This window comes from Myxocyprinus asiaticus, chromosome 15 (genome assembly GCF_019703515.2).
Source record: "Myxocyprinus asiaticus isolate MX2 ecotype Aquarium Trade chromosome 15, UBuf_Myxa_2, whole genome shotgun sequence".
Taxonomy (NCBI): Eukaryota; Metazoa; Chordata; class Actinopteri; order Cypriniformes; family Catostomidae; genus Myxocyprinus; species Myxocyprinus asiaticus.
This window is the reverse complement of record NC_059358.1, coordinates 25,725,250-25,744,708: the sequence shown is the minus strand read 5'-3', so window position 1 is coordinate 25,744,708 and position 19,459 is coordinate 25,725,250. Positions and strand designations below refer to the sequence as shown.

The 19,459-nt window shown below is 37.7% G+C and overlaps 1 protein-coding gene across 3 annotated transcripts; it reads right to left on the bottom strand.

Annotated features, from left to right (window-relative positions):
* Positions 1–4,761: 4,761 nt before the first annotated feature.
* LOC127452898 (tripartite motif-containing protein 46-like) lies at positions 4,762–19,203 on the bottom strand. Of its 3 annotated transcripts, none has more exons than XM_051718760.1 (13): positions 18,977–19,203; positions 18,816–18,883; positions 16,475–16,730; positions 14,673–14,823; positions 13,230–13,428; positions 12,776–12,922; positions 12,406–12,501; positions 11,730–11,983; positions 11,422–11,543; positions 9,979–10,326; positions 9,006–9,235; positions 8,830–8,897; positions 4,762–7,339 (listed from the first exon to the last, which is right to left on the bottom strand). In XM_051718760.1, exons 2-13 carry the CDS (start codon positions 18,873–18,875, stop codon positions 6,949–6,951), a joined length of 2,322 nt encoding a protein of 773 aa, XP_051574720.1. In that variant the 5' UTR covers positions 18,876–18,883; positions 18,977–19,203; the 3' UTR covers positions 4,762–6,948. The 3 variants fall into 3 exon arrangements, with proteins under 3 accessions (XP_051574720.1, XP_051574719.1, XP_051574718.1); XM_051718759.1 differs by having other exon boundaries at positions 19,023–19,203; XM_051718758.1 differs by having other exon boundaries at positions 18,816–19,203.
* Positions 19,204–19,459: the final 256 nt, after the last annotated feature.

The window sequence follows — 19,459 nt, the reverse complement described above, 5'->3', positions numbered from 1 at the left end:
TACAATACAATGTTTAATACAATCATTTTGCAAAACCTGTTTGCGTGTTTGTTTGAATTCTTTAGTATTCACTTTGAACTGCATTGTTTTAGCTGTCCATCCGGTTCTGTGAGTTTTTGTCAATCTTTAAATGCAAACCACAGAGCTACTGTTTTTTTAATATACTTTATATATAAACACGCAAACACTGTATGTCACTACACATTTACTATTAATATATTGTGATTTTAACATTGCAAACAGATATAATGGAAATAGAATTGAAACATTTATTTATTAATAAAATTATGATATCACTACACTTGTCAGTTGATTAAAAAACAGGCAACACATGGAAATTTCACATATCAAAAAACTGTAATCAAATAAGCAATAACTTAAATTCAAAATCCAAAACAATGTTTACTTTACACTTACACATAGAGTATGTGAAAAAAAGGACAAAGTTTTACATTTAATGTTTTAAGAGATTAAAATGTATAGCTTGGTCATTTTTAAAAGATACCAGAAAAATAAGACCAGTGAAGAAAGAAAGCAAAGTCAGCCAGCAGTTTGTGTGGAGAAATGAAGGTGAAGTGCAGGTACCTCTTACCTGTGCGAGTTTAGAATGAAACAGTCAAACACAACTGCCCTCAATAAGCAGAAAAGAAAAGCAAGACATTCTGTCTTTTATGTATCACCACCTATTTTCTCATTTAATACAGAATGACGAACCAGAGTGGGAGGGACACTGAAAGGAAAAGAGAGGCAAGGAGTGTTTTTGCCAGTTGTTTGGTATATGCTTCCTTTTTCATCATGAACGTCATGGAACATTAAGAAAATAATGAAATTGCCTGTTTATTTCACATTTACTGTTGGTGTGTCCTTTTGCAAAGGCTCAAATATGTTTAAATGCTACATTTGTAAGTTCCTCAACATCAATAGTATAGGTCCAAATAGCAGACAACTTGTTGTCACACACACCCACACACACACAATTCATGTTGAACATATACCACAGAAATATATGAGTGTAAGGTGTATCAAAAACAGTAGTGCGTTAAAAATGGACATTCAAAGTCAGGTGTGTAACATCACTAGAGCAGGCACCTCTGGGGATCTCACAAAAGACTAACAAGCAGCTCAGTTCTTACACTTCATAACTTCACTTTAATCACTTGCTTTATTGTAAATGACATTCTTAAGTAAACACTTCACAGTGCACTCTCATATTTTCTGAGTGTCAAATTTGGCTGTAGTGTCCCTGTATCTCAGTTGGTATGGCATGGCACTAGCAATGCAAAGTTCACAGGTTCGGTTCCACTTATGCAAAATATATACATGTACATTTTCACATCATTATGTGTATGAGAGAAACAAAAGACTAATAAATATATTTCACAAGTTCACATGTCCATCTAATCCTTGGAAAAGGCCAGCAGATAAAAACAGGTAGCACCCAAAAAGTAGAAACATACCACATTGTCTTCACACTTCATTTGATTGTCTTGTGATCTTTTCAGTTTTATGTGCTATAAGTCATGACACGAATGATCACAATTATTGTGACAAATAATCAAATGTATTTGTTAAATTAATGCTTATTCAAGTCATCAAAGAATTTAACAAAGATTGCATGAAACACATTCAGATACTAATTAGAACTAATAATAAGATACTAATTAGATCATTAAAAACCTCTGAAAAATAATAATTTTAAGATATATTGTCAAGAGAGAAAGAGAGAGAAATTTGTCCCTATGTATTTCAATCATGATTATATTTTGCAATAACTATGACTTTGGTTAAGATGCCTGAGGAATGCGTCACACTCCCAAAGGTTAAGGTATCCATTATGATCCGATCTGTATGTTGAAACAACGCCTGCACCTGCTCAGTGTTTCCATTCTAGAAAGCAACAATTTAATGTTGTGCATGTATGTGCCTCTTTGTTCGTGATCTGATCTTGAATGAGTCATGAGAACAGACTGAATACTCACTTTGTTCAGAGATAATCAAAGCAGCCATTAAACATAGACTCAATATAGTGAATCGCGGTCCAAATCATGCCATTGTTGGAGCTGCCGTCTGAGCAACCCTGAGACTGAGATGTGAAGACACTGTAAAAATGAAAAGGAAATAAGAAATATTGACAAAAAAGAAGAGAAGGAAAAATGAGTGCAGGTGCTTCTTACCTGTATCAAGTCCGGAGAGAAACGGCCAAACATCTTTATTTATATGTAATAAAGATTATGTAAAAGTATTAAGATTGGGAAGGTCAGTAAAAGGGAACCAGAAAGGCAGGGTATCAGGGAATATTTTTCTTCAGTTTAATCAATCAATTAAGATCTGCACCACGTCTTGTAGTAAGATAAAATGTTCATCCAGATGGTGCATAACATAACATTGCATTGAGTTGTTATGTTCACACTGCCTCGACAATCACCAACAGGGTGAACACACTGATCCAAGAAAAATGCCATTGGAAGCCATTGTAAGTTAGTGTTTATTCATGTATTTATCATGTATTATTTCACTGACTGGGTACGGCAACAACTTGGCAGTGACCGTGTAACTCAGTCATGAGTTACTGAATGCTTGGGTTTTGGCCATGTTTGTGGCCAATAACAATTATATGTTCAAGACCGTTGATTTAGATCCTGAACAAGGAAACACCACAAGCTAAAACACTCCTTTATTCCCTTTTTTTCTGGTTCCCTTTTTAAGTCCGTCCCAATTTTCATACTTTTACATAATTTATAAAATATTGCATATAAATAAAGATGTTTAGCAATTTCTCTCAAGACTTGATAGATGTAGGAAGCACCTGCACTCATTCTTCTTTCTTGTCTTTTTCTCCACACAAACTGTGATCTCACATTCTCCCTGTCTTCACTGGTCCATTACAATCATTACTTCAGATTACCATTCATGTTTCTTACTGTTATTTCAGTGTATCAGCTCTCTCTTGTTAATATTTCATATTTCCTATTCTCTTTTACAGCGTCTCCACATCTCAGTCTCAGAGTTGCTCATTCGGCAGTTTTAAAGATCTCTGACAATGGCACGATTTGCACAGCGATTTGCCATATTGAGTCTGTGTTTGCTGGCTGCTGTGATTATCTCTGAACAAAGTGAGTGAACAAAGTAATTCAGTCTATTCTCATGACTCATTCAAGATCATTTTGACTGTTTTATGTAGATTTTAGTCCTGTGCCTTGGGATATATTCAAGTTTCCTCATTGTGCCATTTGTCTAAAACTCTCTCTCTCTCTCCTTTTTCTGCTCTTTGTGTCTAACAGGACTTCCAGAAGACATTCATTATAATCTGGATGAAGAGTCATGTTTAATGCATGCAGGATAGTTCCAGACTTCTAGATATGCCACAGACCTTTAACATGCTATTGGAAGAGTTTGGATGGGACAGACAGGTGTGTATGTTTTTCTGCTTCTTGTCAAAAAATAGTTAAGTAAATAGTTAAGTAACTCTATTATTTATAAGGGAATTAGTTGCACACAAAGAAGAAAAACCTCTCTTTCTCTCTCTTCCTTGGTAGAATGGGAACACAGTGCAGGTGACAGATTTGTTTCAGCGTACAGATCAGGATCATGACGGACACCTTAACTTGAGAGAGTGTGGCGTATATATCAGACACGTCCGCAAAGTCATTGGATGAAATAGACACACACACACACACACACACACACACACACACACACACACACACACACACATTGTGAATAACAACACCATTAAACTATCTAAAGTGGTTCAAATGGTTTAAATGGTCAGAATGAGAAGTACTTATTAATCAGGGGAAATAAGGCATTAAAGCATCTTGGCCAAAAATGTACAAATAATTTTCACATAACTGTGATTCTTGATTTCACAACCTATTGCACACAAAATGAACAGAACACAAGACATTCAAATGAAGTAATTTCAAAACAGCACAGACACTGTCATACCCAGGTTAGAGTGTCAAGCAGGTTTTAGAATAGTTTCTGGCCATGTTTTCTGCTATTTGTGTATCTATATACAGTATCTGGGTCTTTGCAAACTGGCAAAATCTTAAAAGGCACTCTAACATCACAAAGGAAATGAACCAGAGGTGGTTTCGCTTTATTTTCATGATATGGGGTGCCATTAGAGATAAAATTGTATGAGTACTTCCACCCTTAGCTTATCTTCATAATATTACGAAATAAATAAAATAATAAGATTGTGAAAGTCAGCGGTGGCCTAGGTAGATCAGCGAGTAAAGACGCTTACTACCACCCCTGGAGTCCCAAGTTCGAATCCAGGGTGTGCTGAGTGACTCCAGCCAGGTCTCCTAAGCAACCAAACTGGCCCGATTGCTAGGGAGGGTAGAGTCACATGGGGTAACCTCTTCCTGGTCGCAATAATGTATTGTTCTCGCTCTCCGTGGGGCGCATGGTGAGTTGTGCGTGGATGCCGCGGAGAATAGCGTGAAGCCTCCACATGTGCTATGTCTCAGCGGTAACGTGCTCAACAAGCCACGTGATAAGATGCACAGATTGACGGTCTCAGACGCGGAGGCAACTGAGATTCGTCCTCCGTCACCTGGATTGAGGCGAGTCACTATGCCACCACGAGGACTTAAGAGTACATTGGGAATTGGGCAAAAAGACAAAAAAGAAGAAAAAAAAGACTGTGAAAGTCAAAAAGGGAATCAGAAAGTCTTTTACTGGTTGTGCTTCCTTGTTCAGGAAAACAAAATCAATAATCATAAAAATAATACAAGTGAGAAATGTGTCTGCTTTATTTAACTTTTGCTGTTAGCGAGTACAAACATTTTGTCAATTTACAAACAGCCAAATATATAGTGCTAAATAATATCCTCAACATCAATATAAATTCACACAAGACATGAATCTGAAACAAAGGAATCAAATAACGGAAATCGTGGCCAAAACCAGAGCTTTCCGCAACTGGTCTTTATTGCAATAACAATATCACACACACACACACATAACATAACTTAAATTAATTACGTCCAGCATACCTTTAAAAAAATGTCCTTACACTGAGACACACGCACATGACTGAGTTACATGGTCATTAGCAGCATCCATTTCGAAAATTCAACTTTGCCTGCTAAATCATTGCCAAGCTGTTGCCATAAACGGTCTTTGAAACAAAACATGACTTTAACAGACCTGATTATGAAAAAAAGCATGATGTGTGTCAAAAACTGTAGTGTTTTGGAGATTGACATTCAAATGGGTGAGAGGGGTATGTAAGCAGGCACCTTTAGGGATCTCACACAAGCAAGACTAACCAGCAGCTCAGTTTCTTTCATTACACAGTCATAGTCGTTCTTTTATTGTACAATCTAATCACTTTCTGGATGCTTCATTCAGCACTGTTTTGACCTGAACAAACCAAACAGACAAGGTATCTATGCACAGGACATGGACTGACATCAACACATATGTCCAAAGGTTTCACATCTTGGTTTAGTCTCAAAGTAACACTCAATTCAAAGAAATTGGGATCTACTCAGAAACAGATGAAACTCTGATCAACAGGACAGTCGACCGCTGCAGTAAACATCTAGATGTCATCAAGCCTTCTCAAATGGAGATAATTTGCAAAGTGATCAAATTTCAAGGCATTCCTTTAAAAACCACATACATTGTTGATGAATGAAATCAAGGTCTGTTTACTCATTTTACTGCACCCATATTGGGTGGTTCACATGCTAACAATGATGGAAAACAAGTTTGTAAATATTGAGGAATCATTTGTTTTTAGGGCTGTGAATCGATTACATTTTTTAATCGAATTAACTGCATGGTATGCCGATTAATAAATCTAATTAAACGCAATCAATCGCATATATAAATATTGGCTGAGAAAGCCCCTCAAATAACAATAACTCAACATACATTATAATGATTAAATAATTATACAAAGTTATATTTAAATAATTATAAATAATGTATATTAAAAAATAAATTTCAGATAATTATAATGCAATAAATTATTGTGGCAGTCAAGTAAAGCATTAAAAATAATACAAAACAAAAAGTGTTTTTAGAAGGCAATATATTGTTTATTTCAATATTTTTTTCTCATAAGGTAATCATTGGCTTAAAGTTCACAGCAATCCATTTTGCAACTGAATTCTTCAATCTGTCTTAGATTTATTATAAGGGCTTTCTAAGACGCATCAATGTACACAGGCGTCAGACGGAGGCTTTTGGAGCATCTCACTTTGGATGTGTCGCATCATAAATGCAGCATTTTAAGATCGCTGTGTCAAGTAAAACGTAGTTTGAATCTTAGACAAACACATCTTGAGATCCCTGCATTCGGATTTGCACTCCATCAAGCTGTGTTTGAACGCAAGTATGAGTCCTCATCTTGTGCTGTCTGCTGTGGGTAAGTATGGTTTGTTCTATGTATAAGATGTGTGTTGCATACAGCTGGAGTTTCACTTACTTCCCCCTGGAGAAAACAGATGGTACTTCAAGCTTGAGTTGCTCCGATGGTAGGAATATTCCTTATTACAGTTCGGGGACATGATTAATTTTTTTTTAACATGTTTATTTATTATTTTTTATTTTAATTAATCTCACTGTATTAACACGTTAAATCGACAACCCAATTTGCTTTAATAAAAAACTTTGAAAATTAATTGTTTAAGACTAAACCTGAATCATCCTGCATCATGATTATAAAGTAAACCTGATTTACATTTTCACTGTTTTGTCTACTGTGAAAATAAAAACAAATGATTCCTCATTATTTAATACTGACCTACATGTTGTTAGCATCATAAATACAAAAGATATGTTTTCCTTTGATATTAAGTGAATCTTAATATAAAGTATCTATGCATCAGTAGCTATGAAATAAGCAGGTAAACAAACAACGTCAATAGAAAACGATAAAAGAACATTTGCTTAAAGGTGCTGATTAGACTGCTTTCATAGTTTGTTTCAGTGAGTGAGATCGGTGGGACGTGTTTGGATGGTCACTCTTCTCGGGGGATTTTGCTCTACAGTGCGATTGGCAATTAGCTCCTGCAGCTGCAGAGCCCCTCCGCCAATGAAACAGAAGGCTGGGCAAACGGGGGCGGAGCAATCAACAGTTCCCTCCCACAGCACTCTCAGAGAGTGTGCATCATAGAAAGTGAGCCGCCCCTTCTCAAAGTCCAGACACAGTCCGAGGCGAGGTGGCAGGGGAGCAGTGAGGGGGCCAGTAGAAGAGTTAGATGCCCCACACTTGGGCAGTAAGATCTTGCCCATGCCCATTGTGAGGAAACAGAATGGAGGAGGACAGTCCTGAGCATCCTCTGCTCCACTGTCATGACCACTGTCCGGATCATACCTACAGAGAGGAATAGTGGCAAAAGAAACAGAAACAGATTATACAATTCTTGCTTATGTGAATTGCACATAATATTGTGTCTATAAAGTCATCTTAAAGACCCTGTGAAATGACTTGAGAAGAAAATATCTTTGACATAGTTCCTGTAGAAATTGGAATTTTGGGTGGTACAGTACATACCTAAGGGTTCATCCCTTTTTTCAAATAACCAATAGACTTTAGTTGTGACCAGGGTCAGAAATTAAGGGGGGCTCGGGGCAAAAATGCCCCCCAAAAAATGCCCCTGAAATTCAAATCTGGGTGTAAATATTGTGCCTTTATGTAAAATTACTTTTCTGACACTGGTTACGACACAGACATGAACCAATGCTTTGTCGAATAGCATCCCAAAAAGCAAGGTGATGCTGATACAATGTTGATTTTTCAATGTTGTTGCAACAAATGTGATGTAGAAACAACATCAAATTCTAACACTGATTCAATTATGTTAACATTGTTTTTTTTTTTTTGTTTTTTTTTGTTAAATTAACAAAAGTGTTATACCTATAGAATCAACTTTAGATTCTAACATTAATTAACTAAAAAAAATAATTTTAGTTTTTATTTCAATGTTGTTTCAACATAAACTGAGGGTGCAAAAGTGATGCTGAACTAACATCATATTGTAACGTTAATTCAATGTTGACACATCAACATTGACTTAACATTGTTTCAATGCTTGTTTGCTTTCTGGGATACTTCCATACTTCTCTTATCATTTCTGAAGTATACATCATTAAAAGTAAGAATAGTAGGGGGGCCTGGGAAGCTCAGCAAGTAAAGACGCTGACTACCACCCCTGGAGTCACAAGTTCGAATCCAGTGCGTGCTGAGTGACTCCAGCCAGGTCTCCTAAGCAACCAAATTGGCCCGGTTACTAGGGTAGAGTCACATTGGGGTAACCTCCTCGTGGTCGCTATAATGTGGTTCTCACTCTCAGTGGGGCGTGTGGTGAGTTGTGCATGGATGCTGCGAAGAATAGTGTGAAGCCTCCACACACGTTATGACTCAACAAGCCACGTGATAAGATGCGTGGATTGACGGTCTCAGATGCGGAGGCAACTGAGAGTCACTACACCACCACAAGGACTTAGTGTACATTGGGATTTGGGCATTCCAAATTGGGGAGAAAAAAAAAAAGTAAGTATAGTATAGAACTTAGCGGTACTTGCTAGTCGGTTGCAGGTGGAATTAGTGGGAGGGATCATCTGATTGGACAAATATCAGTGTAGTGTAACCTGAGTCATCAGGTTTTGTTTTCCCAGAAGAGAAAGAGCATACATTTTAAAAGTGTGTACCCAACTATAGCAAATAATTGGGAAAAGTGTATTTTGCCAGCACATACATGGCTTCAACACTAATAGATAGGACTAGAAGTCACAAAACTCCTATTTTAATTTCATGGAGTCTTTAAGTTAACCAGCTCTTGAACGTTCACTATTCTTCCTCACCGTGGACTTGCCATGTCTTGCGGAAGATGGAACCATTCCTGCAGTTTTGCTTCTAAACCCACTCCTACCTACACAAATACAAAACACAACTCTGTCTGGAAATAAACCATTAACTATACTTTTACTATGTTTAATGTAAAATACAATACATAATGGCTAATCAGCTGCATGTTCACCTTGACCAGGTAGGATCCAGGCTCAACTGAGCATGCCCAGTAATGACGCCCCTGTGTGATGGAAACATCAGCCACAAGGAGGTCAGAGGTGAGGTGGCATGAGGTAAGGGCCCGATCAGCAGCCTGTAAAAGAGTCAGTCCAGGAACACTCCGGGCGTATGTCTGTCCTTTGCCCAGCGCCACCCGCTCAGCATGCAGGCCCCAGCGAGAATCCAGGCAGAATGACAACACTGAGATTGAGGAATGAGGGAAGACAGAAGTGGAGGAGAATAAGGGTGAACAAGGAAGGATGTTGAAGGGTTGGCAAGGCCAGGCCACAGGGAGGCAGAACACAAAATGAAAAGAGGTTGAGGGAATTAGATATAGGGAAAGACAACATATAATAAAGGAGGACGGATGGGGAGAGAGTTAGGGAATATGCATAGAAGAGAGTAAACGGAAATAAATGAGATGGGAAATTTGGAAGAAAGAGGAAAAACAAAGAGGACAGCAGGAACATTGTACATATTCCAGGATTCTAGGATTCAGAGGAGATCAAGCAGCTGATATATTCCAGTTAAATAGGAATACAAGTCATAGAAATCGCAGAAGGGGCAAAGAAAGGTGGAGAACGAGGAGGAACACAAGGAGAAATTGTTTAGAGAAAAGAACAAAAAAATGTTGTGAAACATGTGTCAAAGTGTTGTGGCTATGTACTGAGAAATATCCAAGTGATAAGAAACACATAACTGTATAAGACAAACATTCTGAGGATGGATGGATGGATAGATGGATGTAAGAATTAGACAATTAGAAGACATGAATTGCAAAAAGTAGAATGAGTGGATAGGGTGCAAACTGAAATTGAAACATTCTGAAACTTGAGGGGAATAAATGTTTGTATAAATCACATTTTGAGGCATTAACTTGAGTATGAGAACAAAAGACTTTGAATTTGTGTCTTTTTGCATGTTTGTGTGCAGATGTGTCTTACCTGGTGCAGGTGGTGTGTGTAGATATACCTCCTCACTGTACTCTCCAAAGCCTGCCTTATTACAGCCTCTAACTCTCAACACATACACACTGTCCATTTCTAGCTTGTCAATCACTGCACTTGTCCCGCCCACATCATCCAGACGCTGCCATGGACAGTGTGTGCCATTAGTTCCTGGGCCTCCTTCAGACCGGACTCTGCCCCATAATGCCCCAGATCCACCCACTTTTCTCTGATACTCTACTGAGTAGTGCCAGGCCGGTGCAGAGTCCTGTGGAAGGCGCCAGCACAAATAAAGCTGGTCATAGGCCAGTGTCTTTTGAGTGTCAATCACAGGAGCCAATGGGGCTGTAGAAAGAAAAGTGAGGGGCTGGGTTAGAACTGGATTCAGATAAAAAAAAATCTACCACGCCAGTAGACATTAGGAAGTTGTATAGTCTAACTTTAGTTATTTTAAGGTGTTCTAACAGCCATAATTGTTCATATTTGGCAATTTGTTTCAATAACATGAAATTCAATTGAAGTATTTAACATAAATGGATGATAAAATGCGTTTTTGCTTGTTAGCAAAAAAATATGCACTCATTAAGGTAAACCATTAACCTTTAAAGGGATAGTTCTCCCAAAAATTAAAATTCTCTCATCATTTACTTACCCTCATGCCATCCCAGATGTGTTTGATTTTCTTTCTTCTGCAGAACACAAATAAAGATTTTATAAAGAATATTTCTGCTCTGTTGGTCCACATAATGCAAGTGAATGGTGACCAGAACTTTGAAGGTCCAAAAGGCTGTATAAAAGCAATCCATAAGACTCCATTGGTTAAATCCATATCTTAAGAAGTGATATGATACAAGTGGTTGAGAAACGGATCAATATTTAAGTCCTTTTTTAAAATGTAAATCTACACTTTCACTTTCACTTCCACCTTCTGGTGTGGAAGTGACTTTCACTTTCACATTCAACCACCAACTGGTTGGGGCTGGTCAAAGGTGCAGATTGATAGTAAATAAGGACTTAAATAATTATTTGTTTCTCACCCACACCTATCATATTGCTTCAGAAGATATGGATTTAACCACTGGAGTCATATGGATTATTTTTATTCCTCCATTTTTGGATCTTCTGAGGTCTGGTCACCATTCACTTGAATCGCGAGGACCAACAGAGCTAAGATATTCTTCTAAAAGTCTTCATTTGTGTTCAGTAGAAGAAAGTCATACACATCTGGGATGGCATGAGGATGAGTAAACTATGAGAAAATTTTCATTTTTGGGGGAACTATCCTATTAATTAAAAAAAAAGTTAATATATGAAAATAGTTTAAATGCATCAGCATTTCATTTTTCAATTACCAGTATGCTATAATTGGTCTAGAGCAACAATCCAAGCTATTTATGAATAGTCCACATATGTTTTTGGAAATTAAGTTGTTATAAAAACCTTGTATAAAGTTCATGCTGCTAAAAGCTTTCAGCTCTCTGGAGGCGTCCAGCTGAAAGTGTCGGAACGAAGGATCAGCAGACAGAGAGAAATGCTGAATATGTTCTATTGCTTTCACCAGTCTGAGGGAAAGAAAGTAAAACACAAGTGATCATTTGTGTAACTTAATATTCCAGCATTTATTTTGTTTGACTAATCACAATTGGTTCTATGGAAACACACAATACACTATTGTGGTATTCTTACTTCAAAATTAAATAGACTTACGCACAATGGCAGCAGCACACACCGACAAAATGCACCCTAACCTGTTGTGTGTGACTCTGGCAGCCTGTACAAAGCAGGGTTGGTCAGTTTCTTTAAGCAGCTCCTGAGTGTATGTGATTAGCCCTGCATTTTCCATAAGACTCTGTTTTTCTGAGAGCTGAGCATTCAGAACCCCTGCCCGCTGTGCACGAGCCCCCTCCAGCGACATGGCCAATGCCCCCTGACGCTCTGCCAGCACCCCACGCAATTCACTCACACACTGATTCAACTGCTCCTTAGCCACTGCACTGTTCACCTGAAGAGAGAAATAAAGAAGAAAGATATTGAAGAAGACAAAATAGAAAAGGGGAAGGCAAGTGTTTTTATATAGCACATTTACTGTACTGTATATAGCTCAGTGGTAAATCAAAGTGATTTACATAGATATAGTAAAGAAAAAGAGAAATAAAGACATATACAAATCAAGTTTAAAATCATTTAATAACATGACAATGAATAAGAAAATAAAAAAACGAAAAAGAAATAAAAGTTTAATTTAAAATTGATAACATTAACTAAAAAGGAAATCATGAGTATAAATAAAATAACATAAGGGAGTAGCAAAAGGAAAGATATTCATCAAACAGAAGCATGTAGTGTAGTCGTTTGGGTCTTATACCCAGATGGACAAATGTTTTACAAACACTGACTGTAAAATTGAAAACCGATGCAGTCTACCTCAGTCTGAGCAATGCCACTCTCTACTTGGGTGATCTGTGCCTGTACAGCATCCTGATTGGCCAAAATGTAGTTCATCTCTTTGGTGATTTTCTCCTGTGAGTACACAACAATGAGAATGATAAGTTAAATTAAACATCGACAACATCATAGAGATTTTTTACATTGCCAAACCATCGAAAATAATTTTTTTCCACTTTTACCATGATCATTTAGAGCTGTGTGGTGCTAAACTAAAGATTATGCCACATAACAATTCTAAACTAAAAAGACTAAATGATGAGCTATGAACTATGATGCCAATGGTCTAAAAACTGGTGCTACTTAAGGATAAGAGATGAATGGTTTTGTAAAGATTTAGAGCAGATACCTTTAGAGTTTGGTAGGCCAATGCAATGGGCATGATCTTGTGGCCACTATGGGCACGGCGCAGCTTACAAAGTGGGCACAGCAGTTGCTGGCATGATCTACAGTAAAACTGCAACTTCTCATGCTCATGTTCCACACACACTAATACCTGTACATGTGTGTGAGAGAGAGGTAGAAAGAGAGATAAAGAAAGATAGAGAGCAGACGAATTTGGGTTAAGGGGAATTTTTGAAACTGTAATGGTTTATGAAAACCTTTCCTTTCATGCTGTGGAAATGGAAAATATTATTATATTAATTGCATGGTATTATTTCCTTTTCTCTAACATTTCAATAAGGCCTAAAATGTCTTCAGATTCTATCTTTCTGCATAATCAACCAATCCACAATTCTGGGCCAGACTACAATTGCTCATCAGTGGCTATCCGCTCCCAAAATGGACCCGTGTGCTTTTACCTTGGGTCTGAAGCTGTGTGTAGGGAGGATATGTTCATGTTGGGCTCGTGGTGTGCCCCAGGGGTGGTACAGTTTAAAGCACTCATTACAGAAGTTGGACCTGCAGTCAGCACAACCTTTGGTGGCCTCCAGTGCCTGAGGAGGCTTGCAGAACTGGCACATAACTGCCATGCTGCCAAGACTCACAGTCTGCCTGTACCTACATAAATAAAGAGAGAGATCTGTCATCATTCAAACTACATGACAGTTTGAGAAATGTATAACTCTGGTTATATCTATACTGTATGTGTTTGTTTACAGGGCCGGCACCTGAAGAGTTTTCTATCTTTGACTGCATTCGGGTCCTTGAATAACGTATAATGTACGAGGAAGGGCAGACGATTAACTTTTGGTGGCCTATGCAGAGGGAGCAGCGGCCCTGTCAGTGTGCGTGTGTGTGTGTGTGATGTATCCTCTTGTAGCTTTAGCTAAGTTATACAAAGACTGCATGAAACAAAAAACATCAGCACTTTGCATAGATTCAGCTCCACCACCCCCACCCTATCACAGCTTCTCTGTTTTCAAGCTTTATCTCATCTGCTCTTACTCTAATCAAGCTGTTAAATAAAATGAAAAAGAAAACTAAATGAAAACAGAAAAAAAAAACATAAGTGGAAAAACCGAAACTAAACTAAAATAGATTTTAATGACTGCAAAAAAATAAAATAAATGAAATAAATAAATAAATAAAAATAATAATAATATAAAACGTTTGAATACATTTTATTTAATATATATTTTTACATATACAGTATTTTTTTTTTAAATAAATTTAACTGTTAAATATATTTGGCAGACCTAAAATGCTACTATGAATGCTACAATAAAAGTAAATATACTGAAAAACTAAAACTAAACAAACTAGAAAACAATGAAAGAATAAAATAAAAAGATAAATATGAAAAATGAAACTAAATTGAAGAATTTGAAAACAAAATAGAATTTAAAACTAAATTAAAAAGTCTAACATTAAACTATACAACTAAAATAACCCTGCAGATTTCTGCTGAAAAGTCCTTAAGTAGTTTTTAATTTTTTTTACAGTCAGATTCACATGTGAACATTCTTATTAGAGTTTTGAATGGGAACTATGTGAGCTTTTTACTGGCAGGATGAAACAAAATATATGTCTTTCCAATTCTTTTCTCGACCTAGAAAGGTGATTTGATTGAATAACGTAGCTTGTGAGACTATTCAAAGAGCTATCAGTCCCTATAGCATTGTGCCTATGAATAGGTTCAGAACATTTAATCTGGTATTCGAAACCAGCAGAACAACATTTCTGTGTCTTGCAATACAATTACAGGGATCCAATTTCAATGTGGCTCTAAGAAAAAAGTTTAGCTCAGCAATTCTCTGTTGAAGTGTTTTCTGTGCGTTTCAGTGTGCAAGAGAGAGAGAGACCTCTCAACGATGCGCTCCAGTGTGAGGTTTCTGAGACAGTCTGCAAGCCCTCTCTCTCCCAGCTCCACATCCTTTCCGCAGGTGGGACAGGGGAACAGCATGATCACAGGAGGGGTGTCTTTACGTCTGCGTCCTGGATGTGTCCCACACACTGCACTCACATACACAGAGAGAGAGAGAGAGATACGATAGAGAGATAGAAAAAGCTCATTCCAGCACTAAAGCTTCTTTAAGCCCCCATAAATCTAAGCCAGGAAGAAGAAAGAAAAAGCTAATCAATGCAGAAAAAGTTCAGAGGAACTGTGTGTGCTGACACTTTCAGAATTAGCCCATCACAGCAGCTGCTACATTAAAAAAACACACGCACCTGCGAAATGCAGCACAGATGCAATACATCTGCTTCACTACAGTAACAGGCACTCTGACACAAACACAAATACACAACCATACATTTACATCTGCACAAAACTGAAACCATGCTACAGTCAATCATAGCCCAGCTGAAAAGACCAGCACTGCTTAGCCAAGAAAATGCAGATTCATCCAGCTACACTCAAAAAATATTTACTTTCACTTTTGTAAGGTTTACAGAATCCTCCCTTGTTCATATTACTACAAAAATGCATGTAACCAAGTGAACTTAATTTAACTGAGTTGTTTCAATGAAAAAAGTTTCTTGTGTTTCTTGGTAATTGTGTGTGGATGACATTGCTGTTTTTTTTTTTTGGTTTTGGTTTTTTGGTTAACTGGGCAGGGGATTTCATGTTCCCAGCATGCTGTGCAGGGGACTCCATAGGTAGAGTAAATGTTAAAATTAAGTGTTACTGTGGCAGGGAGGAGGGCGGGGCCGGGTTGTGATGCTGCACACAGCCCCTAATCAGGCTAATCAAGCCCTCGAGAGGGATAAAGGCGACCGGAGGTGGCAGTTCCGGAGAGAGAGAGAGTTACGGACAGCTGCCCGGCATGTGTTTGTGTTTGTCTTTTTGTTTAAGTTTATTATTAAATTATTATTTATATTGTCAAGCCGGGTCTCGCCTCCTCATTTCCCTTGTTACTTTGGGTGTTTTTGTGCAAGATGAAGATAAAGGGGGATACTTGTTATTGTTTAATGTTTTGTTATGTTGAGATTTAGAAGAATTTCTGTATGTTGGAGTTTTAGGGTGTTACAGTTATGGTGAAGAATGGAGCTTGAGCTTAGGATGAGAACAGGTATAGTACATGATTTATTGCTCTTTTCATTGAGCGGTTGCTGTGCTAACCAAAGCATAGTCACCAAACTGTACTCTGTAGTTCTTTACACCAGCATTTATTTAGCATGCTAACATTCACAGTCACTAGCTAGTATATAAAGAAAAAAAGAGAGATTTATTTGAGTTACTTTGACATGTCTAATTTTGTTGGGTTTACCCAATTCAGTTAGGTTCCCTCTAAACAAAGAAGTTAAGATGACATGGTACATTTAGGTTCATATAACTTATTTCAAACATGTGGAACCACTGTTGTGGACTGAATGAACTTCAGACAAAAACATATTTTTTTGAGTGTACATTATGCTGGTTCACCACCTACACCAGCACCAAACCAGCCTAAACCAACCTTGACCAGCATGGAAATTCATGCTGGTCTAAGCTGGTCTTTTCAGAAGCAAGCAGTGAGGCTATCATGTGACATCATGATGTTATCATTTGAAACCCCTCCAGTCTCTAAGATGAAGTCACTCTTGAATGATTATTGCAGTGATGACATTAGAGAATTATGTCATTATAGTGTAACTAACAGTCTGTACTAATAAACACACAAACCTGTTCTGATCACTCGGTCCAGGCGATCTGTTTTGGGCGGAGGTCTACGTGTCTGTCGGGGAGAGCGCATGTTGGGACTGGAGGTCGGAGTGTTGGGCTCTGGGGGGAGCTCAGGTTGAGGGTATCCCCTCTGAACCAAAACCTCTGCCGCACACAGCACGCACACACTGTGTAGACATGGCAACACTATCGGCTGCTTCACCATCTCCTCGCACACTGGGCAATGCAGCTCTCTCTCTATACTCTTCATATTTGACTATAAAAACACAGAGAGAGAGAGAGAGAGAGAGAGAGAGAGAGAGAGAGAGAGAGAGAGAGAGAGAGAGAGAGAGAGATAGCTCACATGGAAGGTCACACCAGGAGTTGTTTGGTTAAAAATACATGGTTAACGCAGTGTGTAGGCGGCAAAGATTTTTACCTATACATAATAGATTATATAGATATTTGCGCAATTAGACCATATTTATATTCCCTGCTGTGTTTCAGAGGTTAGAATGAGAATTAGAATATTAATAGTCCTGGTAAGAAAAACTATATTTTAGACTCAATATACAGCGGCTGATACACACCATGGATGGACACATGCAAGTTTACAACACAACAGTTAAAATAATGACTGCAATATAAATTATAGGAGTTTTTTGAAACACTGGGTTAGTTGTAACAGCACATGTTCCAGAAATCAGGGTCAGGCTAGATTCATGCTGTCACTAAAGCACATACCTACTGTGGTGCAAATGTCACATATGCATTTTTGACTAAGTATTTTGAGTAATACTGGTCTATATTACATTTAAATTAATGTATACATGAATTGTGCTATGGACTGAGTCAGCAGGAGTGAAAATGTATTTTAGGTTAGTCTGTATGAACGTGACACTTGTTTTTCATTATGTTTTAGAGGGTGAGAAAGTTTGCATAGTAGGAGAATGATCAGTCCCATGTATAAATGTCAGAAACACCAACCCAACACAGACAAACAGTTGTTGTTCTTCTGTGTTCAATATTTGAACCTTTCCTGTTCTTATTGCAAATTAACCTGCTTTGTAATCACAGATCTTAGTTACTAGTGCATTGAGGAATGTTTTCAAATGTCTTAGCCATCCTTGAACTTGGTCTATCCAAGAGGCGTGTGCATTGCAAAGCAAACATTTAACATGACAATATGTAAAAGAGCATCACTTCTCAAACACAACAAACAAGCTGGCTTCAGTTATAAAAAAAATAATAATTTACAGAAAACTGAAAAATCGTGTTGGTTTACATTCCATACTCTCTCTGAGAGTCAACTGTCAAGTGAGAAATTGTAACTACCCTACATCAGTCAGATAACAACCACATAATTCTACAGTAGTGGCTAAAGAATGATATATTTACACGATGGGCTATTCCATTTAACATATAAGTCCTAATGAAACTATAATCTTGATCATTTGATAAATGGGTCTACCCAGTACCTACAGCAATTATTTCTCCCACAATTGACAGCATATCAATATTATGCTGATATAAAGCCATTCAAGTAGTTAAAATATGTCTATCTGTCTTCTATTCCTGTCTTGTATGATGTAGTTTGTCCAGTGATTGCATGTTCCCCCCTCGCAGGCGTTTCCCACAGAGGCCCTCCTGCCTGACTCCTGCGCGCGGCCTCAGCGTTCTCGCATCCCGTATCTATGGCAACACGCATCCTGTCTCGCGACAGCAGCGCATAAAAAGGTCTTATTTTCCTTCCCTTAAATTCTAAAGCCCCTTTCATCTTTCCTTTAACTAGGTCTTTCGTGACGTTTAAACCAACGGTTGCTTTGCATCAGCATCGTCTGAGTAAATAATTTGCAACGTAGCCTAATGCGTCAAGCAAATCAAACACAATTTTTATCTTTGGCTAAATATTTCGCCAATATATTCGACAATGCACTCAATTACTGAGTCTAAACGCGATTTCAGTGATGTATTACAGAATTAAGAACTGATGTATATACATTACAAGAGGAAAAACAGCCATGGCCTAGACGAGCTTGAGCTTCAGAAGCTGGAAGCGGAGGGTTAGGAAAATGATCAAACAGACTCTCCATGCAGGTGTTATTCATACATTATCAAACAAATGATATGCTCTAAATAAATGGTTCGTTTGCAAACAACGGTTTGTTTATCTAGGTTGCACTATTTAAGCTTAAGCTTTAAGCTATTAGAGTTTGTGCTTGAATACGATTCTACATTTTCCAGAGACAGGAGACGAATTCGTGCGCAATAAACCACATTGTTAAATGAAAACCCGCAGGCAAATCACATGTAATGTGGAAATAAATGGCACTGATGATGATGATGATGCAAATATACTTACGCTTATGCGCACGAGAGTGTCCATAATGGATGTGAAGGTTTGCAACTCCGCATCTGCCATCGCTGGAACTGTGTCGGGTGTTAAATTAATGTTAAATGAAATACACGGTTATAATTCAGTCCCCATTTCTCTTTGTCTATGGTTTCTATAAAACAACTAACCGTTTATAAGATCTGGGCACCACGAATTCAAAAGTAAACGAGGTACCTGCAAGTGATATGGATAGTAAGGCAGCCCTTTACGTAGTACTGATGTTATGAGGATCTAGTATATTTGAGAGGTCCAATTTAACGCTATCCATGCTGATCCCGAGCTTTTTTCAACGGTGCTTGCTGTGGTCTATTCTAACGGATATTGAGCCATAGGCTACATGTAAGCGATGGATGTTGTTCTGAGGTGCTCAGGGAGAGAGCAGTAGAGAGCATGCGTAGACTATTGGATGCTGAGAGGACAGCCGTTCTAGGGTTCCAATAAAGGGTAACTATCAGTTTTCTACATCGTAACTGATACTATAGTCAACATAATAAAGGCTAATATAATATAATATAATATAATATAATATAATATAATATAATATAATATAATATAATATAATATAATATAATATAATATAATATAATATAATATAATATAATATAATGTAT

Excerpts from the sequence above, each read along its gene's own strand:
- LOC127452898 (XM_051718758.1), bottom strand. The coding sequence starts at position 18,875 with ATGGCAGATGCGGAGTTGCAAACCTTCACATCCATTATGGACACTCTC. Across the intron at positions 16,731-18,815 it reads ACACTCTCGTGCGCATAAGC|TCAAATATGAAGAGTATAGA; the intron begins GTAAGTATATTT and ends GTGTTTTTATAG. Across the intron at positions 7,340-8,829 it reads CAAGACATGGCAAGTCCACG|GTATGATCCGGACAGTGGTC; the intron begins GTGAGGAAGAAT and ends TCCTCTCTGTAG.